Raw genomic sequence first — 27,319 nt, forward strand, 5'->3', positions numbered from 1 at the left:
AATGAAACCTCAAAATTCAAGAAGAGGCCCAGAATATTCCAAGAGACCAGGCCCCCTCTCCAACTACATCCCTGAGGTAGAAGAGCATAACAAAATATGCTCTAGTGCAAGTTCATGGTTTAATGTGGAGATATTTACCAACTAAGTCAATCATACTTTACAAGAGATGTGAACCCACCTACTCACAAGAAAGATAAGATAAATTATGCATCTTCTTTTTTTTAACTGCCTTATTGAATCCATTTTGGAAGATCCATTCTGGAAGAATTTTTGATTTAACAACTGTTTCATACTTACCATGACAATGGATATTACATACAATAGTTCATTCAAGCTGCAGGCAATTTTTTGCTGTATCAGCAAAACTTCTATAAAAATTTGAAAGATTTTTTTACTGCATTAACTAGTTAAAGAACTTGGAAAGTCAAATGAATAATTTATTTACTAAGGCAGAGTAGTGAGCAACTAACAAAGATGAAAGTCCACATTTTTATGCAATAAAAAACAGACAAAGAGTAAGTTATTGGTGCTGAGAGACCAACAGATTCTGCAAATTTCTATTTTGGTACATCCCCATCATACCGTGAATAACTTCATTTCAACATATGATAGATGTGTGTGTATGGGACTTCAAACTGTCAGCTTATAGCAACACCATGAATTTACCCTGATTTAAATGTAGATGCATGTAGAACATTGAAGATATTATATATCTCAATACAAAAGCAAGAATGAAACAAAATTTATGAAAGCATGACATGTGTACTTTTCTCTCGTTACACTGGACTAGTGAAAAAGATCAAAGTGTAGTTTTAAACCCTAAAGCACTGTCAGTGAAACAACATAGACAGGACCACTGACCCAAAATATGGTATCTCTGTATGTACAGATTCGGTTTTGCATAGCAGCTTCTTCTCCCATAAAAAAGACCCAGCTAATGAGATTCAATTCACACCATAAGAAAATACTCATAGCCATGCTTTCGAGCTCATCGTTTCATTCTATGGCTTAGAAAAAACAAAAAATACACATGACGAACAATGACAGTGCAAGGAAAATGGCAAACTTTGTGAGCTACTCTTATTCTGTCTTGCAATCCTCACACACAAACCCAAAGTGGATTTGAAGCACAAACGTGGGTGGAAGGGAGAAAAAATGTAAAAGAAAATGTGCCACTTGTGCACTGAGAAGTACATACTCTGGACCAACTAGGTAGAGAGGACAAAAATAGTCAGCTCAGAAGGAACTTTTGGTTTTAACTAATTGAAAACTGTGCTTTAAAAAACAAAGTTACCTCCTTTGAAAGCCATGTGCACCAGGTCAGGAGGGGGAAAACAGAGAAAGAACAAATGTATGGCTCCATGGCTTGATTAACCAAGTTTTAATTGACTAAGATCATGATGTGAAAGCCAGAGTCACTTCTAAACCCATGCCACAAAAATCACCAGTGGTCCCACAAGCTCTGCCATTTGGCCTGTGCCATCTTCAGTTACACCTGGAAAGAGACCACCTTAATTTTATGGTTCACTAGGTAAAGATCTCTATCAGTCATCTATAGCAAAAATCTCACTGTCTGTGCACAATTGCACACCAGCCATCATCTGCAACTGAAATAAATAAAACTTGAGTTCCAGGCGCTCTCTGGGTTATTTCTAATCTTATGCCATCGTTTTGTTTGAGTATACAAAGTACAGATAGTTTTACATGTTCCTTGAAGCAAACACAATCTAATGTCTGAAAATGACCTTAATTAATGTGTTTGTACTTTGTAGGTATAATGATGGAAATTAACATTTTCAGCTTGCTTTTGCTTGAAGGCAGCAAAATACAATAATCAATCAATTTTTTTAACCGTAATTCCACTTGACCTTAATATAAACCCATTTCCTACCTCCTTTGAGGCAACATACTAAATTCAGTGTTTATGGGAAAAAGTTCTTCACCTTTTTGTAAAGGACTTTAAAAGGAGGTAACCTTTACTCTAGAGACTGGTTACTGCCCTAGAAATCAATGTGTGGGCATCACTGTGAAGGCTTCATAGCTTTTCTGCAAGCACTGTATGCTGCTCCTGTATGCTACTATGACTTCCAGCAGGATTTCATTTTAAAATGTACATCAATTCTACATATCCCAAATAAGCCCTGCGCAGGAGTTTAACATACTCCTTTCATTGTCTGTTTTAGCAAGCAGAGTTCTGTAACACGGAATTGCTTGTGAAATCTACTTCACCATTTCTTCTTGCACACTTGAAGCCTTTTCAATCATAGCACAGGCAATCTTGTGGATGGTTAGATTTCATAAACCCACATTTTTTGCCTAACATACTGTCAAAAAAGAGCTACAAATCATCCTTACATGCACGCACACAGACACTATCACAAGGCATGAAAGAGTCAAAGTAAGAACAAAGTCTCTACATCACATTGGTTAAAAAACAAAACAAAACCAAAACCCAAACCTGGAAATTCCCATGGCTCTATCACAGCAAAGTACATATCCAAAAAGCATGAAAAGCTGAGACAAGCCATCAAGTGGGTCCCCAGAGCAGGTACTCATTTCCAAGCTGCCAAGAGATCCATCACCACAGCATGAATTGTCACCCATCAGAGTGTTGAAGTTGCTATTAGCTGGCAACCTCTTCATCTTCTTCCCACATCCTTAGGCCAATCCTTATCATGACTCATGATTGCAAAGTTTCATTCCTGGCCAGTGTGGCAATTCCAATAGGCCACTGGATGCAACTACTGTCGCTCAACTCCAAACAAGCAGCAGCAATGTGTTCTATAACCAATGCCTTTTGCATGCCATCAGTGGTATATAGTACAAGATTGTTCACCTAACAGGAGGCAACATGCTGTGGTCACAGGATGAGTTTCATTTGCTTTTATGGATCTCGGTTGGTGTCCAGATGCCAAAACAGGCAATGAAGCTGTATATGCAAGAGAAGATCTGACAAGTTCAAGTCTCCGTCTATTTTAAGATGATGTGGTAACTATCATTGGTTTCAGCTGCAAAGAAAGCACAGCATCATCAGTGTCTGATTAAATAAAAAGCATACATCCCTGCTGTCTTTCACCTACTTCCCAATGAAAAGGATGGATGGCTGCACATGAGATATGCAATACTGTCTGTGGTTTTGATACTCAGCTGGGGTTGCAGGGATGGGAGGGTAGACTGAGCTCTATGTTCTCCAGGATGGGAAAATGTACAGTGTTGTGCATTGAAAAAAGGAGTACCTTTCATTGTGTCCAAGATAAAACATGATTCATCTTGAAAATTCTGTATCATCTAAAAGAAAGAATAAAAAAATGGAAACTGTAGAGATCTGGCCAGTGCTCACTCATCAAAGACAAATTGCACTATTTTAGACATAAGGAGTGTTCAAACAATGTGCCCTCCTTTAAAAAATGCATTCTTACCTCATAGTAAAGCATTATGCTTTGAGCAAAGTACAAAGACCTCACATCCTTGCAACACTTTTAAGCTGCTACTATTGAAATAACTCCAGTGGCGAAGAACTGAGAAGAAAGGCTTTAAAAACTTTATATAGGATTCTCTCCTACCTTCCAAGGCAGCATAACTTCTTTTTTTTTAATGCGCACCATTCAGTCGGTTGAAGATGTAGAGGAGCACTAGTGGTCTCGTTCGAGAGGCGGGAGTATAAAATTTTGTCCTGACACAGCTCAGTCGCCATCATGCGTTGGAACAGTGAGGAGCGTGCTTTTGCCATCGAGGCCTACTTTTCGAGCGGATTTGGAGTGGCCGGCTCACTCTCCAGATTTGGCCCCTTGTGATTTTTTTCTATGGGGTTTTTTGAAATCCCGTGTTTATGTGAACCGTCCAAGGCCCCTACAAGATTTGAAAACCAACATCCAGGAAGAAATTGCCAACATAACGCCTGATATGCTGGCAAGGGTCATGACAAACGCCAGAAATCGGTTTACTCAGTGTGTGGAGAATGGGAGACGTCACCTACCTTATTTGATCTTCAAAACAACGTAAAACAAATCTTTAGGTATGCACCTACATTATAAAAAAAATTCTGATTCATACAATGGGTTTTATTAAGTTTTGAAAAAAGGAAGTTATGCTGCCTTAACCTGTACATACAGTACCTGTTTTGACCCACATACAAATTCAACTTAAGAACAAACCTACAGAACCTATTTTGTTTGTAACTTCGGGACTGGCTGTATTTCAAAAGCAGTTCAGTCACATCTGGAATTACAGAACTGAAGAGATTGACATTACCGTATCAGTCAATAGGTACTCTATTGGCCCTATTGCACTGAATAAATTCTGGACATGATTTAGGAAAAAGGCAAAGGAAGCAAAAACTAGAGGCCACCCAATAAAACCCGCAGGATAAACTGGAGAAGCATTTCAAGAGCTCAAAACTTGTTTAAAAGCCCAATGTGTTTTAGCCTGTGCATGCTCTTAAAGGATTATTTAGAATCTAATTTCAAAAATACATAAGGCTACAGGAGATGAATCTGTAGAAGTATACACAAGTACACTATTTGTTGCTTAAAGTAGAGGTCCTCGAGCACTGGTCTTCTATGTGTTTTCAATTTAGAAGTCCAGCCAGGATGACCAGTGATCACAGAGATTTTGAGAGTTCAAAACATCTGGAAGATCCAAGGTTGACAACCACTGGCTTAAAGAAGACAGGAGGTAAATATCACTGTCCTTTTGAGTCCCAATTTTGTGTCTGGCTCAGATAGGTGAATTTCAGAATGCCAGCAAACCCAAGAAGATTCCTGTGAGCCTGAAGGGGGCCCTAAATATTCTAGGGACACATATTCTGCTGAAACAGAACACAAACCTCAACATGGCCCACCAAAGCAGAAGATTCACGCAACTCTTAGTGTAGTTGCATGTTTTAGGGACAAGGTTATAACTGGAGGGCAAGCCATCCTTTAGAGATGTTTATCCACCATTAAAAATATTCTTGTCACAGAATCCCACAAAGCCTCCACAGTGAATACAAGACTGCTATGAAGGACACATGTGACATTTTGAACACATGTTATAACATGGTGAATTTTGTGTTTACAACAAACCATTCTGAACAATTTTTCATTTGGAAATAATGGGCTGGATCCAGACTGTGTCCTACTTAAGAGTAGACCTACTGAAACCAAGGGGGGTTCAATTAATCTAACACAGTTTTATCCACCTAGTGTCACCCATTGTTTTAGATTACAACTTCCCATTTTTTGACCACTGGCTATTCTGGGTGGGGGCTAATGAGAGTTTGGAGAGCAACAAGTTAGGGAAGGCTAAACTAACAAAACTCAAAACTCAAAGTCATTACCAGATCATGTTAAAGTCATTTTTTCATTTTAATTTTAAGAGATCGGATTAATCTTTAATCTCTCATATTTATTTCCATTGTTTCTGAACATCCTCAAGGCACTCTTACCTCATCACTTATAAGTACATGTATCCCTGTGGGTCCTTGTTTGTAGATCTGACTTATCTGTTGAGCAGAAATGCTAAAAAGTTGGGCAATTTTCTCTGTCAACTCCACGGCAGTCAACTCCTCTAAGTAGATGGCATGGTACACTGCAGAAGCAAGAACAGTTAACAAAGAGCACATCTTCAGGGTAAATATAAGAGATATGGGTAGGTGGGAGGCTGAGGAATGGCATAAAGTAAGGAAATGCAACAAGCAGCTCAGTAAATTCGCAGCACGACCAGAAGACACAATACTTAAAAGCGTGCTTCATCCCAAACTGTTGTATCTAGAGGAGCGTTACTTATTATTCTGTACCTTCAAGATGTTTCTGATACATATTAAACCTAAGGCAAAGCTAGAATGGAGTTTCATTAGTAAGATTTATTCAGACGTGGTTTGCCATTGTCTTCAAATGCAAAGAAGCTGTCTAGACTGATCCCGCCCCCTGAAACCGTATATAAAATATTAATCCCTCTAACTATAAAGGGCTTAATTATGGGTAAATAATGAGGGTCTTCACATGGCTCGACACCTACATTATCCAGAACACTCAGGCAACAGGAGTAGATGAAAATAGGAAGAACTTTGTGGGTTCACAGAGCTTAGGGACAGGGTTCTGTGAAGGGGGGAGTATTCAGAAGAGTTGGGTAAGAAAGAGAGATAGAAAGAGAGATTCTACTTTCTTGAAACTCTTACCAAAGAAAGTACTGTTTGCTGCATCCCCATCTTCATGCTTCTGTTGGTCACTCAACTGCTGTGATTCTTGGCAAACATAGATTGTCAGCCTTGGCCGTACCATCCTAGGGAGGAAGGAATATGTCAGAACTTCACAGTTAGCAGCAAATAACTGAGTTATTTGGTGGAGGCTCCTTCTTTGGAGACTTTTAAGCAGAGGCTGGATGGCCATATGTCAGGGGTGTTTTGGTTGTGCTTTTCCTGCATTGCTGGGGGTTAGACTGCATGGCCCTTGGGGTCTCTTCCAACTCTATGACTCTATGAGTTTGGCCAATTTGTGTACAACATGGCAAAATCCTTCCTAAAACCATTTGCCTCCAAAATAATATTTAGAGGACTATGTATTTGATTATGTCCATGAATTTGAATACTATTGTCACAGGCTTAAGCATGAAGAACCATATGTTTTCTATTCAATTCCTATTCTCCAACACCGCACCTTAGAACAACAGGGAGTTCTCAGGCCAAAGAGATACAAAACCTACTTATTAGTTCATAATATATTAGACAGTTTTAAGAAAGTGAATAAATATTTTCTATTTCTGAATCATGTACATACTTCTAATTGTTCACAAATAAGATCAATAAACTTTCATTTGCACGCATGGGTAGGTTATGAACTCCCATTTTACATCGAGAGAATGGAGACTTCAACAAACCTGCTTTGTACAAAACAGGCAAGACAGACCAGCACTGATCAGCTAATCTGAAGTTCTTGATTATAGGTTTAAAGATAAAATGCATTATCTTTAGAAAGAGAAGAAAAGTGAGACCAGAAACTGAGAGTTACAAGTTGTATTTCACAAATATAGGTACAGAAACTATGAACCAGTCTTGCTTTAACAAAGAAACCAAAAGGACCCTATCATCATCAATTTATTACCCGTCTCTCTTCTTGTAACTCAAGGCAGCGTACAACAAGATTAAATCAAAATGATAAAATTGGCACAATTAAAATTCTTATATTAAATACATATAACGCAGACCAATATCAATAACAGGTTAAAATTCGCAGTTTAAAATTGACTGGGTAGGTCTGTCGGAAGAGATAGGTCTTCAGTAGTGTTTTAAATTCCAACAACCTTTGGGTGATGGACGCCAGTCAGGTTCTGGCTGGTTGGAGTAAGCATCCACCAGAGGACCTCAGTGTCCTAAGGGGCTGTGGATTTTGCAGGAAAAGGAGATCCTGTAAGAAACTCGGACTCAAGCCATGTAGGACTTTAAAGGTCAAAACCAATACTTTGTACTTTGCCCAGAAACGAATTGGCAACCAGTGAAGTGACTTCTATATGCGTGTAATATGCTCACTCCTGGACATTCCGGTAACTAGTCAGGCTGCCATGTTTTGTACAGGGGTGGCCCAATGTAAAGCACATTGCAGAAGTCCAACTTTGAGGTTACCAGTGCATGCACTGCCATGTTTAGGTCCCCCAGTTCTAGGATGGGGCACAGCTGGTGTATCAGCCAAAGCTAGTAGTCCCTATCAAACCAACCTCCAGAACACAAGACAAACATGCTTCTAACTAAGTTCTAGTCCTACCCAATGCCAAAATAAGAGCTTCAAATTCCCAAGAATAAAATCATTCGTGTTTTACTAATTCTCTGTTAAATACCCTATCTTATTACATGATAGTCTCTGCAGTCTCTCCAAATCGGAAAATATGCCAGCAAGATCTATTACAAAAATTAAAACTAAAATAGAGTAACAGTAAGAAAGCAGAAATCTTACTTTTATTTACTAGCCAGCACATAAGCCCCACCCACCATTTAAAGCTAGTCAGGATAATACACACCGGCCCTTCAATGCGTTGAAGAGTCTGATGCCATCTGCAGGACCACAGATCTGTATGACATCTTCTCTGGTCAACTTCAGTAAGTCTGCCCCTAGGATTTTTTTAACAAAAGAAAAAGTGGAGTCAGAACAATTATTTTTTCAAAAAGGGCAATTTTCACCTTAAAGTAAAGGTTTTCCCTTGACATTGAGTCTAGTCGTGTCCGACTCTGGGGGGTGGTAAACATCTCAATTTCAAAGCTGAAGAGTTGCCATTGTCTGTATGACTGCATGGAGCGTCATTTTCACATTTAGTCTAGACAGTGGTCATGAATGATTGGCACATATGCCAATGATATTTGGAAGTCTTCATGTTCCTATCTTTGATGCACTAAAATGATCGGCACATCTGAGATACACATCTGGATAAACTAGGTGACAACCATGAAAATAAATAGACTATCTCCTAGGATGGCTGTTTGTCTCCAGTCTTTTTATACAGAACTGAAATCACTGGGCCAGAGGATGTAAGGAGGTCCAATTGTTTACCTGTATTTAAAAAACCAAATGTGTTTGGTTTTCAATAAAAAAAGATTTTTTTTTAAAAAAAAGAAGGGCGTTGGGGAAGAATGACTTGGCTCTGTAGGTAAGAATAAAGGGCAGACATTGTGAATTTTACTAAAATATCTTTCCCCTTCCTCCACAATTTAAGCACTGCTTTTCAAATACTTCTATGGAGATTGTGGCAAGTTTGGGATGTGACAAACTAGGCAGATACAAAGCAGAAAGGTGTTCCCAAGCCACTCTGATGGGATGGCCTACAAGGCCATTCCCAAAAGGCTGAGTCTGAAAAGGCTTCTGGAAGATTCAGGCCTCAGAGGGTGGGGATGGCAGGAAGACACTCTCAAAGCAAATTACAAGGAAGTTGAGGTATCAGCTGCTGAGGCCTTCTTTTTCAGGAGCACAGCAGGGAGAGGTTTTAGCTACTACCTGAGAAGTTTGTGAAAAGCCGTGAGAAAGCTGAGAAGCGGTTCCGGTGCAGCCACTGCTGAGCCTCTTGAGGTGTGGAGGTTGGTAGGAGGTTCTATAGAAGAAAGAAATTTGGGTTTGCTATCTTAAACAGGGAATGAAGACCACACAGAGATCCAGACCAATGCTGGGTGTGATATTTTCCAAAACAGGAAAGCAGTGGTGTAATACTGAAGTCTGTACAGCACCTAGGCATCTAGTCAAGGTGGTCTAGAACCACTTTGGATGCTTCACCTTAAAACTCTAAGCAACATAGGCTTTATGATTCTTGTTTCATTTAAAATCTCTCCCTGCATCACATGTGACATTGAACTTGATGAAGAGCTCTAGACACTAAAAATCGTCTAAAAATCTTCGTTCTATTAATATTACTTATACTAACAAGGATCCCTCGGTGGCGCAATGGATTAAACCCTTGCGCTGGCTGAACTGATGCCCAACAGGTTAGCGCTTCAAATCTGGGGAGCAGGGTGAGCTCTTGTCTCAGCTCTAGCATCCCACGCAAGAACATGAGAGAAGCCTCCCACAGGATGTTAAAAACATCAAAACAATTATCTCATGCCAGTAGCAACTTGCAGTTTCTTAAGTTGCTCCTGGCATTAAAAAAACTATACTAACATGAGGTTTGGAAAGCAACTTATAAGAAAAACCAATTGTGGTCTTTTGAAATAAAAACAATAACAAACACACTTTGATAAGCTAGATAAGAGACTATCCAAAACTGACTGGAAAAGGGCATACAGCACAAAATATGAAATAGGACTCACATCTGCAATTGGAGCAGGAGGTTCAGGTTGATGATTTGGAGACCCATTCCTTTTATCAAAAAAAAAAAAAAGAATAAGAAAGAAGGAAGAAGGCAGTGAAGATGCTTTTCCGAACTTACCAGGTGATTTGAAGGAATTGTCTTGCATATTTGGTCAAATTTTGAACAGACTCAGCATATATTCACAACTCCAGCCCTTCCCTTGATCACTAGTTCTCCCACTAGCCATAACGGTAAGCAGGTTTATGCCATTACACACCTTACTTCCAGACCAGTTTATTCAGACAGAAGCTAAGTTAGCATTACCAATGGTTAAAGGTAATAATGCACTAATCCTGTAAAGCCGGGGGGGGGGGGGGGAAGCATTTTTCTTTTTTCCATTTACATCTTTGTAGGACACAGAATCCAGCTTTTAAAGGGTACAAAAATACCAGCTATTTGTTCTGCAAACTTGCATGTTAAGGAGGCTATAGATATAAATACATTGACAAAAACCCAAGCACATATATGGCCAAAAGTGGGGAAGTGAGGAGGGGGGGATACTTAAGACTTACCCTTCACTGATAGAGAAACTGCTATGCGAACTGCTAAAGCCAGGGGATGGCACGTTATTGACGTAAGTGATCTCAGGCCATGGAGAGCACTGGAAAGGAAAAATCAAATTGTGAGATCCTTAGAACATACCACAATGCTTCTGAAGCTCATGGCTCCTTCCAACTGAAGGAAACTGATTCTGTGGATGTCCTATGCCAAGTGAAGATTTGGTATTTCAATTATCTCCAGCCTTCATACTTGTGGGGAGCACAGAGTAGGAGCCTGGAGATAAATGGTTCAGAGTTTGAAGGAGCATCAATGTGTCTGTTAGGAGTCTCGATCTCCATTCTTTTTCTATGTTCCTAGCTATCAAGGGAACTTACATTACTTCTTCATTCACTGCGCTGTGTCATGATAAACAGAAAACCGCACGTCTAACTTTTTCCAACCAAGCTACACATATTTCTTTAAAACAGCATTGCTTATTCTATGTTGGGCTGCATTTTCTTGCACGCTACAGGAAACAAGGTTTATTCTGAAAATTGGACATCAAAGCCCTCTGCTCTCTTTTCAATCGCTCTCAACTGGCAGAGATTTAAGGAAAAACTTATCCAACTGAATGGTTCATTTGTTTTTATCAAGATGGTATACCCAAAGCATTTGGAAGAATCAATCTTTGAATTCGGGAGTCACATGTCAGATGGAATAGTTAAAGAATGATGAAAGGATGAATTTTTCTCATCCTTTTCAATTCTTCATTGTTGCATGAGTGGAGTATGGATTCTAACTGGATAAGAAATTCACGATTTATTAAAAAGCTTATCCATGTGCGGCTCCAACCCATTTCTCAGAATGGCTGGTCTTTAGAAGTGTGACATTTTCACACCAGAGAGTCAGGGCCTTGCAAAGTGTTGCAAATGGTTGTTGAATTTTGAAATGAGACACTAAGAACAGGGAATCCTGTATGACTAAGGATTTCTTTGAGGGAGTATTTAACACGTGCACAGTGCTACAGTTATACTTAGGGATAGTAACTATTGCAACAAAAAAGACAATACTCTTATCGTTTAGCCCTAGGCCCAAGTCTTAAGATTCTGCACACTGAAACATCCCGGCTGTAAAAAAGTAAAGTGCCTTTCACAGCGGTCAGGCAATTGTAATTCATCTTCATTTTATTGAATGAACATCATCTTTGTGAAAATGTTATAAACTTCATTGCTAGGAAGCATTACCCAGCACATCAGCTGCAGACATGGTCCCTGACCCACCCTATTCTCTTAATAGCAACATCCTGGATATCTTAACACACACTGCATGCCTTACCTCCGTAAGTATCGTAGTCTCATATGAAGGCTGATACTTTTCTTTCTCATGCGGAGTTCGCTTCTCCATCTTCTCTCTGTCTGTCTTTTGTTTCCTATCAGCTCCTTTGGGCTGGAAACCAGACATTTTAGTTAAGTAATGTATACAGTGCGGGAATGCAAGTACTCAACAGAGGATTGTTTCAGTTTATAAGGGCAGCACAAGAATCCTATGAAAACTGGCAAGAATAAGGAGGGGTCTATAAAAACCCTGAGGTTATAGATTCAAGCTTGCTTCCAACTGCTATTTTTAAAAATCAAGTGGAAATAAAGACAGAAAAATGATGTCCCAGGCTCATCCAAGGGACTCATTTCTCTTTATGTTGCCTTTCATACAGTGGTTATTATTAGAGCCGACAATACTTGGGGGGGGGGGGGAGTAGACGAGGGTATGGATGTCTACCTAAAGCAGGCACAAACTTCCTCTTGCAAGGATTATACAGTCCCGATGGGAACAACCTCTCATTTCCCAAAATATCACCCATAGTATGCAACTCTCTAGTAGTCTTGCAGAGGCTAGACAAGGCCACTCTTCCCTAGACAGCTTCTGAAGGGCATAGTTAGGTCATTAGATCTTGAGATTTACTGCAGAATTTGTTTTGTTAATTTTTCTTTTTAGAGTTTAGGAAGTCTTTCTTGAAAGTTCTTGTTTGACAGAGGTAACAGAAGGATACCGGGGGAGGGAGGAGCAGAATGTAATTGCATTCCTTCTTAATATTAAAGAGAGGAAGGGAAATATTTCAGTCTTGGTTACGGCATCAGACTGGTCAGAGATCCCTTAGGGGACAACTGAACTGGGAATGGCACCTACTTTCCTTATAGGGGTTTTCAAAGGTCATGCTTGAAATTAATTCAAACATGAAAAACCTGTTCCACTGCCCATCTTGCCCGCTGCAGTCTCATACTGAAACCTTGAAGATTTTTATCTAGCCAAGTGCCTTGCAATCTGTTCCAATACCTATAAGTTAAACTGCTCACTTTGGATACAAAAGCAAGAAGTCTCTATATCCCAAAGGTCATTGATACTGTTCAGTGAGACGCAAGGAAGAACTAGATTAAACTACAACCAACTCATTTGTTTAAGCCCTGGTCTGCTTGGATACCTTCAGGTTTAGTGGGACAAGGACTGGAACGGTGAATCGGCTGCTGAGATTGTTTTATGGTTTTAATAACTGTTTTGATATTTGGTGATATACTGTTTTTAATATGATTTATGTCTAATGTGTGGTTTTACTATTGTAGTTGTAAGGCATTGAATTTTGCCATTATCTATGTGTAAACCGCTTTAAGTCCCCCTAGGGATGAGAAAAGCGGTATATAAATGCTGTAAATAAATAAATAAATCTTGAGGAGTGATCAACCAAGAGTTCCAGTTCAAATGCAATACTAAGTTTTTGCCTCCTAATGAGTTCCTGGTTTGTTCTGGTGGTACCTGTGCATAGTCAGGCTGCTCATGAGGTATAAGCTGGAATGTTCAACCATTCAGGTTTATTATTACAAGAGAATAATAAACTGGAATGGCTGCAAGACACCCCAAATCTTGTAATGCAAGTTAACTGAATATCTTAGCAAATAATATATAGGTCGGTGATGGCAAGAGATCACCTGCTTTTACAGTGACTTTTAGCTTTTTCTGGAGTACGTATTTTGTAGCTGTCTGCTCACATAGCCAGCTAGACCCCCAAAATATCTATTTAAGCAATTTCCCAAAGAGAGATCATATATCCAGCAACACTAGCTCTAAGACTATCTAGTGCAATATTACTCCATGAGGCAGTCCCTGGACTCATGTCAGTCTTTAACCCACAGGCTGCTGGTCCATAAAGTTTCCAGAAATGAAAGAAACTGTTGCTGCCAATAGGCACAAACACGGTACTGGTGCCTGGCATATCAAAAGAGGGAAAGTGCCCAGTCCCCTGCCTGTATCAGATTGCCATATAAGATTTGGTCTAGAAAGTAAGTTCTGACAATGCTTTACGAGTAGCATGGCAATACATGCTACTTTAAGATTTGTAATTATCCTTATCATTACATGGCCCAACAAAAAAGCATTATTTTTCTTGATTTCTTGGTTTTTAAGCCTGTTCCTGAGTATCTGGAGTGCTGATTCAGAGAATTGCATGGAACAGACAGCATCAGCTCTAGTTGCTTAGGTATCCTTATATGCTATGGGTGAGCAGATGAAGATTGGTAAATGGCATACAGTATCTCAAAAACTAGAGCCGATAGGGGAAAACTTTTTGCAATCACCAGGTCAAAAATACCCAGAAACAGGACTAACATTTGAAGAACCAAAATGTGTTGGCCATTTTTTTTGCATTTTTAAATTACATTTTAAGCACAATAGTGCTCTCCAGTCCTCCAAAATATTATTTTGCCATGGTTAAGGAAAATATAAGATAGTCACTGGTTATCACTAATAGTTAAATCTTAATACTAACCACAAGGGTCTAGACTAGGCATGAGCAAACTTCAGCCCTCCAGGTGTTTTGGACTTCAATTCCCCCAATTCCTAACAGACTACTGGCTGTTAGGAATTCTGGGAGTTGGAGTCCAAAACACTTGGAGGGCCGAAGTTTCCCTATGCCTGCCTTAGATAGAAAAGAAAAAACAGAGACAGTCTTATCTCTGCTTTTTCTGTTCTCAGAACTTTAAGGTTCTGAGAAAACAGCGTTATTAAAATGTTCCAGGAAACAGTTAATTTGCATTTCTAGCTATTTTAAATGCATCAAACCTGCTGAAACAGCTATACCTTGAAGACTTTGATCTGGCAGCTAGCAGAATGCAGATGTTCTGTGTATTCTCCATTCTCATTCTCTTTAAATGTGTCAATCTGAACTCTGAATGGCACGCCCTTCTCGCCCCCATGTTTCCTCATGGTGAACTCTGTACTGATGCAGTGTACCTGTAAAGAGACAGCCAAAAATGTTGCAAAGTAAAGAAAGAATGTTTGCTCATAAATTGGTGCTTGAGAACATACTAAGAATATGTTGCATACCTGTAACTGTGGTTCTTTGAATGGTCATCTGTGAACTGACACAAATGAGTTGCCTGCCAATGCATCATTCGGAACCTTAGAGTGTTCCCTAAGCTTTTAGGCAAAACCTCTAGTACCACTATATAGCTCCATTCCGGTCTAAGCTCTCACTTCTATGCACTCCAATGCAACTGCCCAAAGAAATTAGGATAGGCAAGATACAATGAGGGGAGATGGGCAGGGTTGTGTAAGTTAACAGATGACCACTCAAAGAATCACAGTTACAGGTATGCCTACAGGTATGCCTTGGCCTTTGTAAGCCGCATCGAAGGACTCGGGAGATGCTAGCGGGGTACAAATAAAGTTTAATAATATGCAAACTGTTTTTCTTCTTCATAGTGTGACTCAGACAAATGGGAGACTAGCAAGCTACTAAACCATGCAAGGTGGGAGTGTCATGTATAGATATATATTCACCATAGAGGTATCAAGTAATACAGGAATACGATACAGCAGTTCAATGGAAGCATCAGTCTAGACCAGGCGTGGGCAAACTTTGGCTCTCCAGGTGTTTTGGACTCCAACTCTTAGAAATCCCAGCCATCTTACTGGCTATTAGGAATTGTGGGAGTTGAAGTGCAACACACCTGGAGGGCCAAAGTTTGCCCACGCCTTGTCTAGAGTCTTGCATCAAACACTTTAATGAGATGTAAATGTCAAAGGCTGCAATCATGTTTCCACTTCTGCAAATGTCCTCAATGGTCACCCAAGCCAAGAAGGCAGAAGACGTAGACTTCCAATACGAGCTGAAGAGTCTTTATGAGCCTGTTAATGGGCAAAGACAACCCCTCAAAAAGTGCTGCAAGCAGTAGCAAACAAAAAGTCTCTGCAAAGTCCTGAAACCAGAGGTCTTGTCAACATGAAATTTATTACTATGTTGTTATTATTGCAGATGTTGTTATATTTGTATTACACTTTTCTCTGAGGACTGCAGAAAACAAGAAGGCTCAAAACGTTGAGACAGTACAAATTCAGCAATATCCTAGTTCATATAGAATATTGACATAACTTTAGGGAAAAGGGAATATTATATCTTAAAACAACCTTATTGTGATGGAAACTCAGGTTGGGCTGGCCCACTTTGAGAGCAGAAACTTCTGAGAGATGACAAAAGCCATTAGGAAAGTAGACTTCAGAGGATTGAGACAATTCAATAGCCTTATATATATTTCTCAAGATACATGAAGAAGAGAAGTGAACTAAGTTTGCCAGTACAGTGTGATCAGGAGCCAGTTCACACTGTCACAATGAAACTATGCTATTAATCTGGTGAGTCTCAAATCTCTTTTATGTCATGTTTGAGGTACAAAAGCTCCACAGGAATGACAAGTGGCAACCAAGAAAAAGGAAACACTTTGAGGCTCCAGCCTTCTCAGGGATTTTAAGACAAGTGATACACTTCTTAAAGGAAGACAGCAAGACAACAGGCTCCAAAGAGGGCTGGAGGTGGGCAGGGCCACCGCCCAAAGGTTTATGTAAAACTCTAGAAGGCACCAAATTATGCATTGTGCAGGCATAGAGGATCCATTTATGTCACAAAGACATGAAGAACAGTTTTTCCAAACAAGTTATAGAAAGAAATATCAGCTGGGCTATTTGTCAGAGCAACGAGACATACGTTCCAAAGGGTTATACACTGCTGTCAGTGAATCAGAATAGTTTTTTCGCATTGTGTTACAGGACAAATACATCTAGAAAAAGCAACAAAATGGTTGTATGTTCTTAATCTATTATATTTTAATTCACCTGAAATCTGGAGATTAATTATTACAATATGTTTAGATATCTATAAAAGTAATGGTTATAGTATTTGTTCCAATATTTACAAAACATGCCTATAAAAAATAAGGTAGAATATGAACCATTGACCAGAGGCTGTAAAATATGAGAATGCAGAGAAAATGTAAGGTGCCACTTGTTTTTCAAATATTGGTCATAGTCAAAATTAACTTCTGGTAATCTCTAAACAAGTATGATCTACAAAGCAGATTCAGTGTGTTTTGACTTGGGAGCTTGGTGCAGATGTAAAGTTTTCCTGATCTCGTAAAGGAACTAGGAGAACATCTCATATTTATGTATATTGTCCTGTTTCTCTGACCCTCACACCCTCCATTTTCCCTTTCAGCAAGAATTAGTGTCATTATCAACACCCTTGCTGAGCTCTAACTGTAGCTGCCTTTGGAACCCAACCAGAATTTACTCAGAAAAGAAAATAGAGCACAAGTGTGATAGATTCCCTTTTCAGGTTGGCTCTACAGTTTTAACTCTTGGGGTCCTGTCACACCCTACCCTTGCTCGCCATTCCTTCTTGGATTGGGTGCATGGTCCTCAGGGTGACCCCTCAGGGTGATCTATGGCATTATTATTGTGGTCACTTTCACTGTGGTGACTATTATCAGCTTCCACCAAGTTTTAAAAAGAACTTACAAAGAAAGTAGCAACTGTGGAAATTTGTTTACAGATGTAATTAATATATAAACCCTTGGACTTTCTTCAATCCCAGTTCCCTAAAACTATAATTAGCTCTTCTCATGAACTATCCTATCTCTATTCAGGCACTTCTCTGTCTGTCAAATCCAAACCCTATCTGTATCTTGCAGAGACATTCTTTTCACCTGAAGCACCCCTTCACAGGATTCCTTGAGCAATTAACGGCTACTTTAAGTCAGGCTTTCCCAATTACTCTCTTCACAAGAAGTAGCAGGAAGCTCAGGAAATAAAGGAAAACAGAAGATTCTTCTGAGATCAGGAAATGTTTCACCTATACCAACCTCTTGAAACCAAATATGAAGATCCAGGGGAAAAAGACTGGGACATCACTTTGCATAGTTGCATGCAAGATTTTACAAAGCATTATAAAGCTAAAAGCTAGATAGTTTGGTTGTTATCCTTTATAACACTCTGCAAAATCATACACACACTCAAACTAGACTGTGCACAGTGTGAAATTTAATTTTCTAGTGTTTTGTTGGTTTTTTTTGTCGTGTCAGGAGCAGGAGCATCCTGTTGTGAGAGAATTGGCCGTCTGCAAGGATGTTGCCCAGGGGATGCCAGGATGATTTTGATGTTTTATCATCCTTGTGGGAGGCTTCTCTCATGTCCCCGCATGAGGAGATGGAGCTGATAGAGGGAGCTCATCCGCCTCTCCCCGGATTCAAACCTGTGACCTATCGGTCTTTAGTCCTGCCGGCACAGGGCTTTAACCCACTGCGCCACTGGGGGCTCCAATTTTCTAATTCATCTAATGGGATTTGGAGGTTACCTTCAACTTTTGCACCATGCTTCTAATAATGACTTTGCTGAACAAACTATAAAGATGGGGGAAGTAGTAATACTGGATTTAACCAATTGTAAGACCCACTTTTTCCCATTTCAGGGGCTCCAAAATCCGCCTACATCTTACAACTGATGTCTTACTGATTCACAAGTTTTGGGTGCCCCTAGAACATTTACCTCAGACAGAGGAAGAAGATGAAAGGCTCTGCCAGCCCCCACCATTTTGTTCTCAACTGGTCCAGCTAAACTGAGCCCACTTCTTTCTCCTATTGCCTCTTCAATGAGCCCATAGACTTAATGAAAAAGATTCATGAAGACAAGATGACTTGTCTACATGAGTCTTTTTCACTAAGTCTATATGGGCTCAATGCGAGAGGCAGCAGGAGCAGGAAGAGGCTTTAGCTTAAATGGACCAGCAAGGGCAAAGTGGTGGAGGCCTGCAGACAATTTCCTCCTCTTCCTCTTCTTCCTCTGTTGAAAGTTAAGATTGTTGGTGAAGCAGAGGAAAATCCAAAAAATCTTAGAATTGATTAGAATCAATGGCGTCTTAGATCTGATGAAATACAGTACTTCTTTGAAACCTAGGAATGGGCAATAAATCAATAAGTAGCCTTCAAGAGTAAGTCTCATCTATGTAGTCTGGTTCTAGCCAAGTCCTCAGTTTAGATTGTATAAATCCAATCTTCTGAGGTGATCTACCTCTTGTCCTATCCAACCATACATCAGAGGAATTGAATTCAAATTAAAAATCAGTAAAATCCTTCCCTACCAAAATCAAAAATCTTCAATATCATCACTGTGCCAAAATGAATGGCAGCTTCTCTTGCTAGTTTTGGCAGTCAGACCTCAGCTTTGTTCTTCCAAAGGCAATTGCTCTCTCAGTTCAAGGGTTCTCAGCATTTGTTACAATAAACCTTAAGTACCAACTGTCAAGGCACCTCATACATAATTAAGACAGAAAGCCTACCTAACTTTCATCTGCATTCACTGGAGCTAAAAAGAGTCTCCAGGTGTCCAAGTATTAATGTTTTGGCATCCCTGCTGCACTTAAAAGGGGGAAAATATAGCTCTGAGCTTGGAAGTGAAAAATTTGAAATAGTATTCAGCAGTTTGCCATCTGGAAGACAGGCTGATCAATGGAAGAAAGGCGGAAGGTTACACAGAAAATTAAGTAAATTTTAAAGCACACATGTAAAACGTCAGGCCCATGGGCTGAATCCAACCCACCATGTTATTTTTGTAGCCCACAGGATTTTCAGTGATAGGGCAACATAGTTACATATACAGTTTTAAAATTACAATGGGTTCTTTGAAGGCAACCATAAGGCTTATGTGGGCCTTGTTGAAAATGAGTTTTGCAATCCTGTTTTAAAGCATCTAAATGAAAAATAGAGAAATGGCCCTTTACCACTCTGATCTGTGGACTTGTAATGTTAAGATAGCACCTGGACCTCAAGTGTACCGAATTCAGGCACTATAGGAGGGAGTAAGGAAGAGATCACACTGCTCCAATAATGTTGTTCTTAGTTTATGCCAGACACCACTGCTTTAAGCTGTCAACAGCTCAAGCTTATCTTTATATACACTACCAGCTGCTGATGTAATATATGCACAATATCGGAACACACTACTTTTTACGGGAAAATAACGCATATAACAGCAAAGCAGCAAGGAAGCAATAAAGCCGCCTTATTGTTGTTTGTTCATTCAGTTGCTCCCGATTCTTCGTGACTTCATGGACCAGCCCACGCCAGAGCTCCCTGTCAGCTGTGGCCACCCCAGCTCCTTCAAGATCAAGTCACTTCAAAGATACCATCTATCCATCTTGCGTTTGGTCAGCCCCTCTTCCTTTTTCCTTCCATTTCCCCACCATCATTGTCTTCTCCAAGCTGTCCAGCCTTCTCATTATGTGGCCAAAGTACTTCATCTTTGCTTTTAATATCCTTTCCTCCAGCGAGCAGTTGGGCTTTATTTCCTGGAGGATGGACTGGTTGGATCTTTTTGTGGTCCAAGGCACTTTCAGAATTTTTCTCCAGCACCGCAGTTCAAAAGCTTCTATCTTTCTTCGCTCAGCCTTCCTTATGGTCCAGCTATCACATCCATAGTTTACTACGGGGAAGCCACCTTACTTGCTACAAAATATGGATAGTGAACTTCTGGCTCATGGGCCAGACACAGAGCATCTTCATTAGGTCAGAAAGCATCTTCTGTCCTTATCTCTGACTATAAATATAGAAGATAAGAGGATATTTCAACTTTAAATACTTTCTATCTGAGTAAGCTATGCTTTAACGGTAGCAATGCTGTTGCATCGGAGCTTATCAGAAGTAAACAGGCATGCAACTGAGCTTCGTGGAAGAAGTGTCAAGATTTGGAAGAACTGAATCTAGTCCTACTTCACTCAACCCACTGTTTCAATGAATTCCCTACGACTTTTGCAAAACTAAGATTTGGCCTCTTCACCAGAAACGATTCTGCACCTGTGCTGCAAAACCCAATAAGTGCCAAAGCACTTACATCCTTGCTTTACCTGTATAAATACAGAAGTCCTCTTTGAAGGATCCCAAAGAAACTCTACAGTATTCAGCTGTGTTGGGTTAGCCCTGGGATCTATTATCCCCACAGACATTGGAATATCTGCAGAAAAAACAAAGAAAAGCAACACACACTTTAGAACAAGGATGGGAAATGAACCTAAAAGGAGCAGAATATTGAGGATATAGGTTGCAGGCATGTGATGTTGAAATTGAACAGGTTTGGGTCTGGAAAGAGACCCACCCGTAAAAGCAAACTTGAAATCAACTCCATTATCTTGCAATTTTCCACAGCCGAAGGCATGGAATATATGAAATAATAAAGATACCAGATGCAATGTAAAGAAGTAATTAGCAAGAGCATGAACAGTTTATCAAAAGTAAATGTAGCCACAGCAAGTTTCAACTCTTTGTCTCTCTCAGCAGTCCTGACATGCTGTGGTGTCAAAGTGTTAGCCCATTCCCCACACCTCTTATTTGCTTTTGAGATCCATTTATGGAATTGCTAGCTGTATGCATGACATCTCATCTAGCCTAACTGACCCTGTGTAATACCGTTTCCAAATTAATTTTACAAGAATTGTTCTTCTATGAATGAAAAAAGCACAATTACACACAAAAGAGGTATAGTTCTCTGACCTGTATGAATTACCAGTAATTATATTTGAGGGGGGGGGGTTAATATATATGATAAAAACTCCTATCGCAAACACTTGAAGTATTACCATAGATTACACATGCATACACACACATACATTCAAAATGCAACAGAACAAAAGGAACAATTTAGAATAAAATTGTAATAGCCGTAGTAGTTGAGTTGCACCAATACTGTAAGCATAGTAGTTGAGTTGCATCAACACTGTACTGTTATCCATGTTTTTAGTTGGTGACCCTGTCAGTGTTTCTTGGCTTTTTTCAGAGGGAAGCTGCCTTTTTCTTCTTCTGAGAGTGTGATTTGCCTACGGCTACCCAATGGTTTCCATGGCTAAGTGGGAATTTGAACACTCTAACAGTCATGTCACTACACTGTACTAGATCTCTTTGACATTACTTATATCTTATCCTAATAATTCCATACCTCCAACATTAAGATTTTATCAAGCTATGGCAACATTTCAAACCTATATTTATAGTTATAAGAACTAACAGATTTTTTTTCTAAATGTGAGCGGAGACCTGGCACGTCCAATTCTACATTTGTATGGAACATAAAACCTATCATAATTTCCATCAGTGAAAGAGAACTAGTAAAAAAGGAAATTAAACAAAAAATTAGGAATAATGAGGATGTTTCTCTTCTTTTCTGTCAGGCACAACAGATAATTTTTAAACAAAATTAAATGCTGTAATATTTTTTAAAACTACATCCAACAAGGGTAAGATTGAAAACAAGAGTAGCGTCACACTAAGAACCTTACACAGGCTTGAAGAGTGGCAAGGTTTTTAAATATTTGAAGTGCAATCCTGGTAAGGTAATTTTGCATTGCAGGCAGGCTTGCATGTGTGCACATGCATGTACATACCTAAAGTCTAATTTATTGCAGTGAAAACCAATTTCTCCCCACCACAGGAATGGTAGGTCTCAAATGATTAAAAATAGAAGGGATCAAAACTATCTCAAACTACAGGAAAAGAGACGGCACTTAAACATCAGGAAAAACTTCCTGAGGATAAGAGCTGTGGAATACACTTACTCGGCATATGTTAGAGTCTCCTTCTGTGCAGGTTTCTAAATGGCCATCTGTCAGGAATGTTTTGATTACACGTTCTGTTATGGCAGGGGGCGGGACTGTATGGTCTTTGGGGTCTCTTCCAACTGTATGATTCTATGAACTACCCACATGGACACATTATGGATTCCAAGTAACAATGAATCTCAAACAGGGCCTTGCTTTGCTGCAGAAAGGTGTTGAGCAGGCAGCTCAACACAGTCTATGTGAGTGAACGAAGATATATTTACATAAGATAGTATAAAACAGTGAGAGAAGAAAGGGGAGGAAGGTTGGAAAGAAAGATGTATGTGTTTATATATACACACACTGATACACATACACACACGGAGGGGGAGAGAGATGGAGAGCTACAGAGATCATGCTATTTGACTTCTGGAGAACAACAGCTTTTGAGCCCTGCACATAGGGCAAGAAACCAAAATCTAAGCATGACCTAAAACCACCATTAGGCTTGAAACTGCATTACCTAAATCCAACTACCTGTCCAAATCAGAACAGAATCACTGCATCTTCAGGATTACATAAGTATTGACTTAACATTCAGCAATGAATTCAAGGTAGCAAGTCAACAACTCTATTTAGGTGCATGCCTCTCTGTTTAGGCACATCACCAAGTCAAGTCATCTCCGATTTGCATAAATCACTTACCAATATCCAGTATTCTGTCACCAGGCCTGTTCCACCTCCAGCCTTCTAGCTGTTGATGCTCTGTATACTGAAGCCGCCGATCATGGAACACCACTCTAAATATACTCTAGGCAATAGTAAGATTTTCTGATTGGTTACAGTGCATATTCTGAGACTTAGTTCATTTAGACAAACTTAATGTCACTGTGGGGTTGGGCACAAACTTTTTTGTTCCAGAAAGGCACCCTTACTTGAACTATATACTATGATATTGAGAGACTGTGTGAAGGCAGCATGTTTATTTGCATATGGTGCAAGCAAATCACAGTCAGGTTCTTCTCCTGGAAAGAAGAGCACGAATCCAACACTCACTGCCCTTCAGGTGAAACTTAAATGGCAGAGAACTACAGAGGGTCCAAGTTTTAGAGCTAGTTAATACATGCTTAATCCAGCTATAGTATATTACACTAGGCTAGTTTTAAAGTGTTAATATATTCGATGGATACTTCTTGGACCAATCTGAGATTTCTATTTGTAAGTTGGAATTCCCAACTAGAATGTCAGGTTGCCATCCAATCTTGTAAACATAAAGAGGTGATGTGAGCCATCCTCAAGATAAGGGGAGATTCTGGAAGCACAAACCTTGGACAGTGCTAGCCACAAACTACCAAAACAAAGCAAAACAAGGAAAGGAAAGGCTTCTGGTAAAAGTCGTCCACTGATCCTTATTAACTAGATATCTATGTTTTATAAATATATTCTTGAACCTAAAGGGAAGCTCCTATAACCAAGTGTTATTCTCCATCTCAGTCAAAAACACACTTTTTGAAGTGTGGAAGAAGAAAAAGTCACCTCATCATATTTCTAAAAAAGTAAAACAGGACAAAGGAGCTGGGGAAACTAGCTGGCATCTCTAGACTAAACATCCCTACCAGAGGAATCTGTTTTCCTGGAGGAAAGAAGAGACAGACACAAATGCAGAGATACCCATGATGAGGCAGTGGGATAACAACTATCGTGTTTTTTGATGTACTAGACGACTTTTTAGGCCTGGAAAATGTTACGAAAAGTCGGGAGTCATCTAGTATGCCGGGTATAAAATTAAAATAATAATAATTAAAAGAAAAAAATCCAACTACCTTAGGAGGGAGGAGGAGGGAGGAGGGAGGGCACGGGGAGGAGCGGCAGACCATATTGCCATGGAGACTGGTTGGGGGTGATCGACTGCTGGGCTGTCCTCGCGGCCCCTGCCGCCCTCCCAGCTCTACTTTCACGCCTTCCTCTGCCCCCCGACGTTCACCTCCTTCGAAGGCTACTGGGCTCGTCTAGACCCAAGGAAGCGCCTTCGGACAACTCTGCCCCGCTGCTCACCTCCTCCTTGAGGCTCTGGATGACAACTCCCAGAAGCCCCGGGCAGCGGCGTGCCTGGAATGTGCTCATTGAGGAATTCTGGGAGCCGTAGTTTCCTGACTCCTATGGCTCTCAGAATGCCTCAATGAGCACATCCCAGGCACGCTGCCACCCAGGGCTGCAGCGTGCCTTGGATGTGCTCGCTGAGGCATTCTGGGAGACGTAGTTCCCTGACTCCTGACTCCTATGGTTCCCAGAATGCCTCAGCAAGCCTCAGCAAGCATGCCTCAGCAAGCATGCCGCCACCTGGGCTGCTGAGAGTCATCTTCCGGAGGTGCTTCCTTGGGCCTAAGGTGAGTCCAGTGGCCTTCGGGGGAGGTAAGTGGCAAGCCGAAGGAGGGTCTTGAAAGTAGAGTGCGTAGAGCTGCAGGGGCCACGGGGACAGCCCAGCAGGCCATCACCCCCAGCAGGTCTCCATGGAATGCGGAGTTGTCTTTAACAGTGAGTATATTCCTAACTCTGTATTTTGTGTTGAAAAGTTGGGGGGTCGTCTTATACCCCCAGTCGCCTTGTATGCCGGAAAATATGGTACATGAAGTCTGGTTTGTAATACTTTTGGCCACCACCAGCTACTGTTTTGTTCACACAGCCAGTTGTTCAAAGTCACCTTGCCTGAAACCGATGAAGGATGCAGCAAATACTGTTCTCAAATTATTAACACCACAAGCCCCCACACAGTATTTTAGACAAACACTGCAGAACTGTTACCACAAGACAATTTTTTTTATTAATCAACTCAGCAAGCCTCCTGCTAATTATGCTATTTCAAATCTTTGACTCAGAGGGAGTTGTTCCAATATAATCCAATCTGTTTGATCCCTGCCCAGAATACTGCCATGTTCGTTTTAGGCAGAAAGGATGGAATATTGAGAGAAATTACAGAACCTCTGATTTAACCTGAAATTATTTCATCAGCAAGGTAGCATGCTTTCAAATGGAAGATTCTCAATCCAAAGCAAGAGGCTATTACAACGGCTTGGGAGGATAGATCAGAGAAAATAACCTCTTTCTGGATAGTGCTTCCTGGTTCAGTTTCCTCTGTCTTCCCTTCCTTTCTCAAAATATCATGCTCTTTCTGTCTTTCTTAATTATGCAAAATTAAAAAGCAAGCACGTGGTTCAAATTACACATTTGATTGGGACCAAGAGACTTCCTAAGAGTCCTGGGAACTCCTCATGGAAGGGAAAAAATAACCTACTAAGTCAACTGCTGGCCAACCCATATTGTAGCAAGCAATACCCTTCTAACCTTGATTCAAGACTGCATACCTAGCTTCCTTAACAGATGCAAATTTGTTCTAATCTGAGCAGAACTTTTGCCAATTCAGAAAACTTTTTAGTCTGGCATAATGTATTTTCTCCAACTGGAACCCGAATAAATAGGTTTACAGACTTCAGGTACATTTAGTAGCCAATCATAATTTCTTTTTGCCATTTCATTGTAGATCAAGCCCCCGATTTTAACCCACCAACAGCAGTCCTTCCTTCACCAGTACTGACCTCTTCTTACTCACTAACAACTTGATTAATTTTTTGGTCCTTGTATCTTGTACTATCTCTCAATGGTTTATCATTCCTATACTACAGGAATCGGTAGTGGCTGAACTATCTGCATTGGAGGAGTGCTAGGACCCAATGGTACTTGGCTTTTGGTCCTTAATAGTTTGTGGAAACAAGCAAATTTGTGGAAATTTGCTCAAACTATACTACCTGGGTGGGAAAAAGAAGTTTACTATACACACTCACCTTTACAAGTTTCCCATTTAGCTCAGGCAATTCTCCCATTTTCCTGTTGTCCAGCATTCTGATTTCATAAGACTGGCCTGAGGAAAAAAAGATCTCTGTGGTTACTTCCCAAAAAATAATAATGATAAATGACTTCGGTAGTCATCAGTTCAAATTGTGATGCCTGAAAGAAAATGGAAGCAGTTGATAATATGCTTAAGTAAGTGTTACCCACTCTTCTTAATGCCTGAACACTTTTGGAGGTGAGTCCAAAAAAGGGGAACTTGGCAATAAAACAATGAGCGGTTGTCCACATATTTATGGATATAAACTTTGGAAACAATCACTTTTCTTTATAACTGAAACTGATTAAAGCAGGAGCCACTTAGGATCTGGCCTGGTCAATTTAATTACTTTCAAAACTTAACCTTTCTCTTCCCACACTCCTAGTCACTAATCCAGATTTAGATATCTCACAGTGATATATGCCCAGAACTATAAAAAACACCAAGTATTCTGGTCACTGAAAGCTCACCTTGATTGAGATAGGTAAGTGTTTCGTCATGGAGTTTCACAGCAGGGGAAGTGGCAGCACATAGCACATATTGGAAAGGCAGGATTTTGTTCTCATTGTCAGGAGGCAAGTTAGATTCTTCTTGCTTAAAGATGGGTAGGGCAAGGACATCACTAGAAGACAAATGTGTGAGCAGGAACATTGTTTGCATTGGTCTTACTCTTTTCAAATAGTTAGTTTGAATATGCATCTGCATTTCACACTCAAACAAATCCATACAGCACTTTACAGCACTAAAACAGAAGAGCGTATTTCTAGTATATTCCAGAAAAAAGAAGATGGGGAGCAGTGATACACACCTCATGTCCGATTTCCAATCTAGCAAGAACAATCCTTACAGGAGACATTTGACCAAGTCACAAAGGACATGTGGCTTTTCTTCCATGCCTCCCTATCCATACTGTTGTCATAAAGTAGTTTAAATGGATCTGAAGGTTATAACATTGCTGGAGGATAGCATAAATAGACAAACCAGTTTATATCTTGGCAACATAGGTCAGTCAATCCATTGCTTTTACAGCCCTTATCTTTTTATAAGCATTTTAGAAGCTTGAGAAAATAAACTGGTAATCTACCACATTACCATGTAATTGGTTAAGGCTGAATCTCTTCCTGACTAGACAGTCTTTTGAAAAAGGGGGGTGTGATGTGAAGGCGGAGATCTGCAGAGAATCCCAAGGCTTCAAAAAAAGGGTAGATCTGAGTCATCACTTCTCTTACATAAGTACTACAGTATTCCCATCG

General features: G+C 40.1%; 1 protein-coding gene across 1 annotated transcript in view; it reads right to left on the reverse strand.

Moving 5' to 3' along the window:
* Positions 1-416: 416 nt before the first annotated feature.
* TFCP2 (transcription factor CP2) overlaps positions 417-27,319 on the reverse strand; it is a 49,407-nt gene continuing 22,504 nt past the window's right edge. The window contains exons 3-16 of the mRNA XM_060762809.2: positions 26,537-26,688; positions 26,023-26,099; positions 22,889-22,994; positions 20,501-20,607; positions 14,410-14,562; positions 11,620-11,730; positions 10,317-10,405; positions 9,764-9,812; positions 8,958-9,051; positions 7,990-8,080; positions 6,158-6,261; positions 5,426-5,568; positions 3,237-3,288; positions 417-3,008 (exon numbers count right to left, since the gene is read on the reverse strand). Coding sequence (XP_060618792.1) covers positions 2,971-3,008; positions 3,237-3,288; positions 5,426-5,568; positions 6,158-6,261; positions 7,990-8,080; positions 8,958-9,051; positions 9,764-9,812; positions 10,317-10,405; positions 11,620-11,730; positions 14,410-14,562; positions 20,501-20,607; positions 22,889-22,994; positions 26,023-26,099; positions 26,537-26,688 — 1,366 coding nt within the window. The 3' untranslated portion in view covers positions 417-2,970. The remainder of the gene's footprint in view (positions 3,009-3,236; positions 3,289-5,425; positions 5,569-6,157; positions 6,262-7,989; positions 8,081-8,957; positions 9,052-9,763; positions 9,813-10,316; positions 10,406-11,619; positions 11,731-14,409; positions 14,563-20,500; positions 20,608-22,888; positions 22,995-26,022; positions 26,100-26,536; positions 26,689-27,319) is intronic.

Source organism: Anolis sagrei, chromosome 2, assembly GCF_037176765.1.
Source record: "Anolis sagrei isolate rAnoSag1 chromosome 2, rAnoSag1.mat, whole genome shotgun sequence".
In the NCBI taxonomy this organism is placed as follows: Eukaryota; Metazoa; Chordata; class Lepidosauria; order Squamata; family Dactyloidae; genus Anolis; species Anolis sagrei.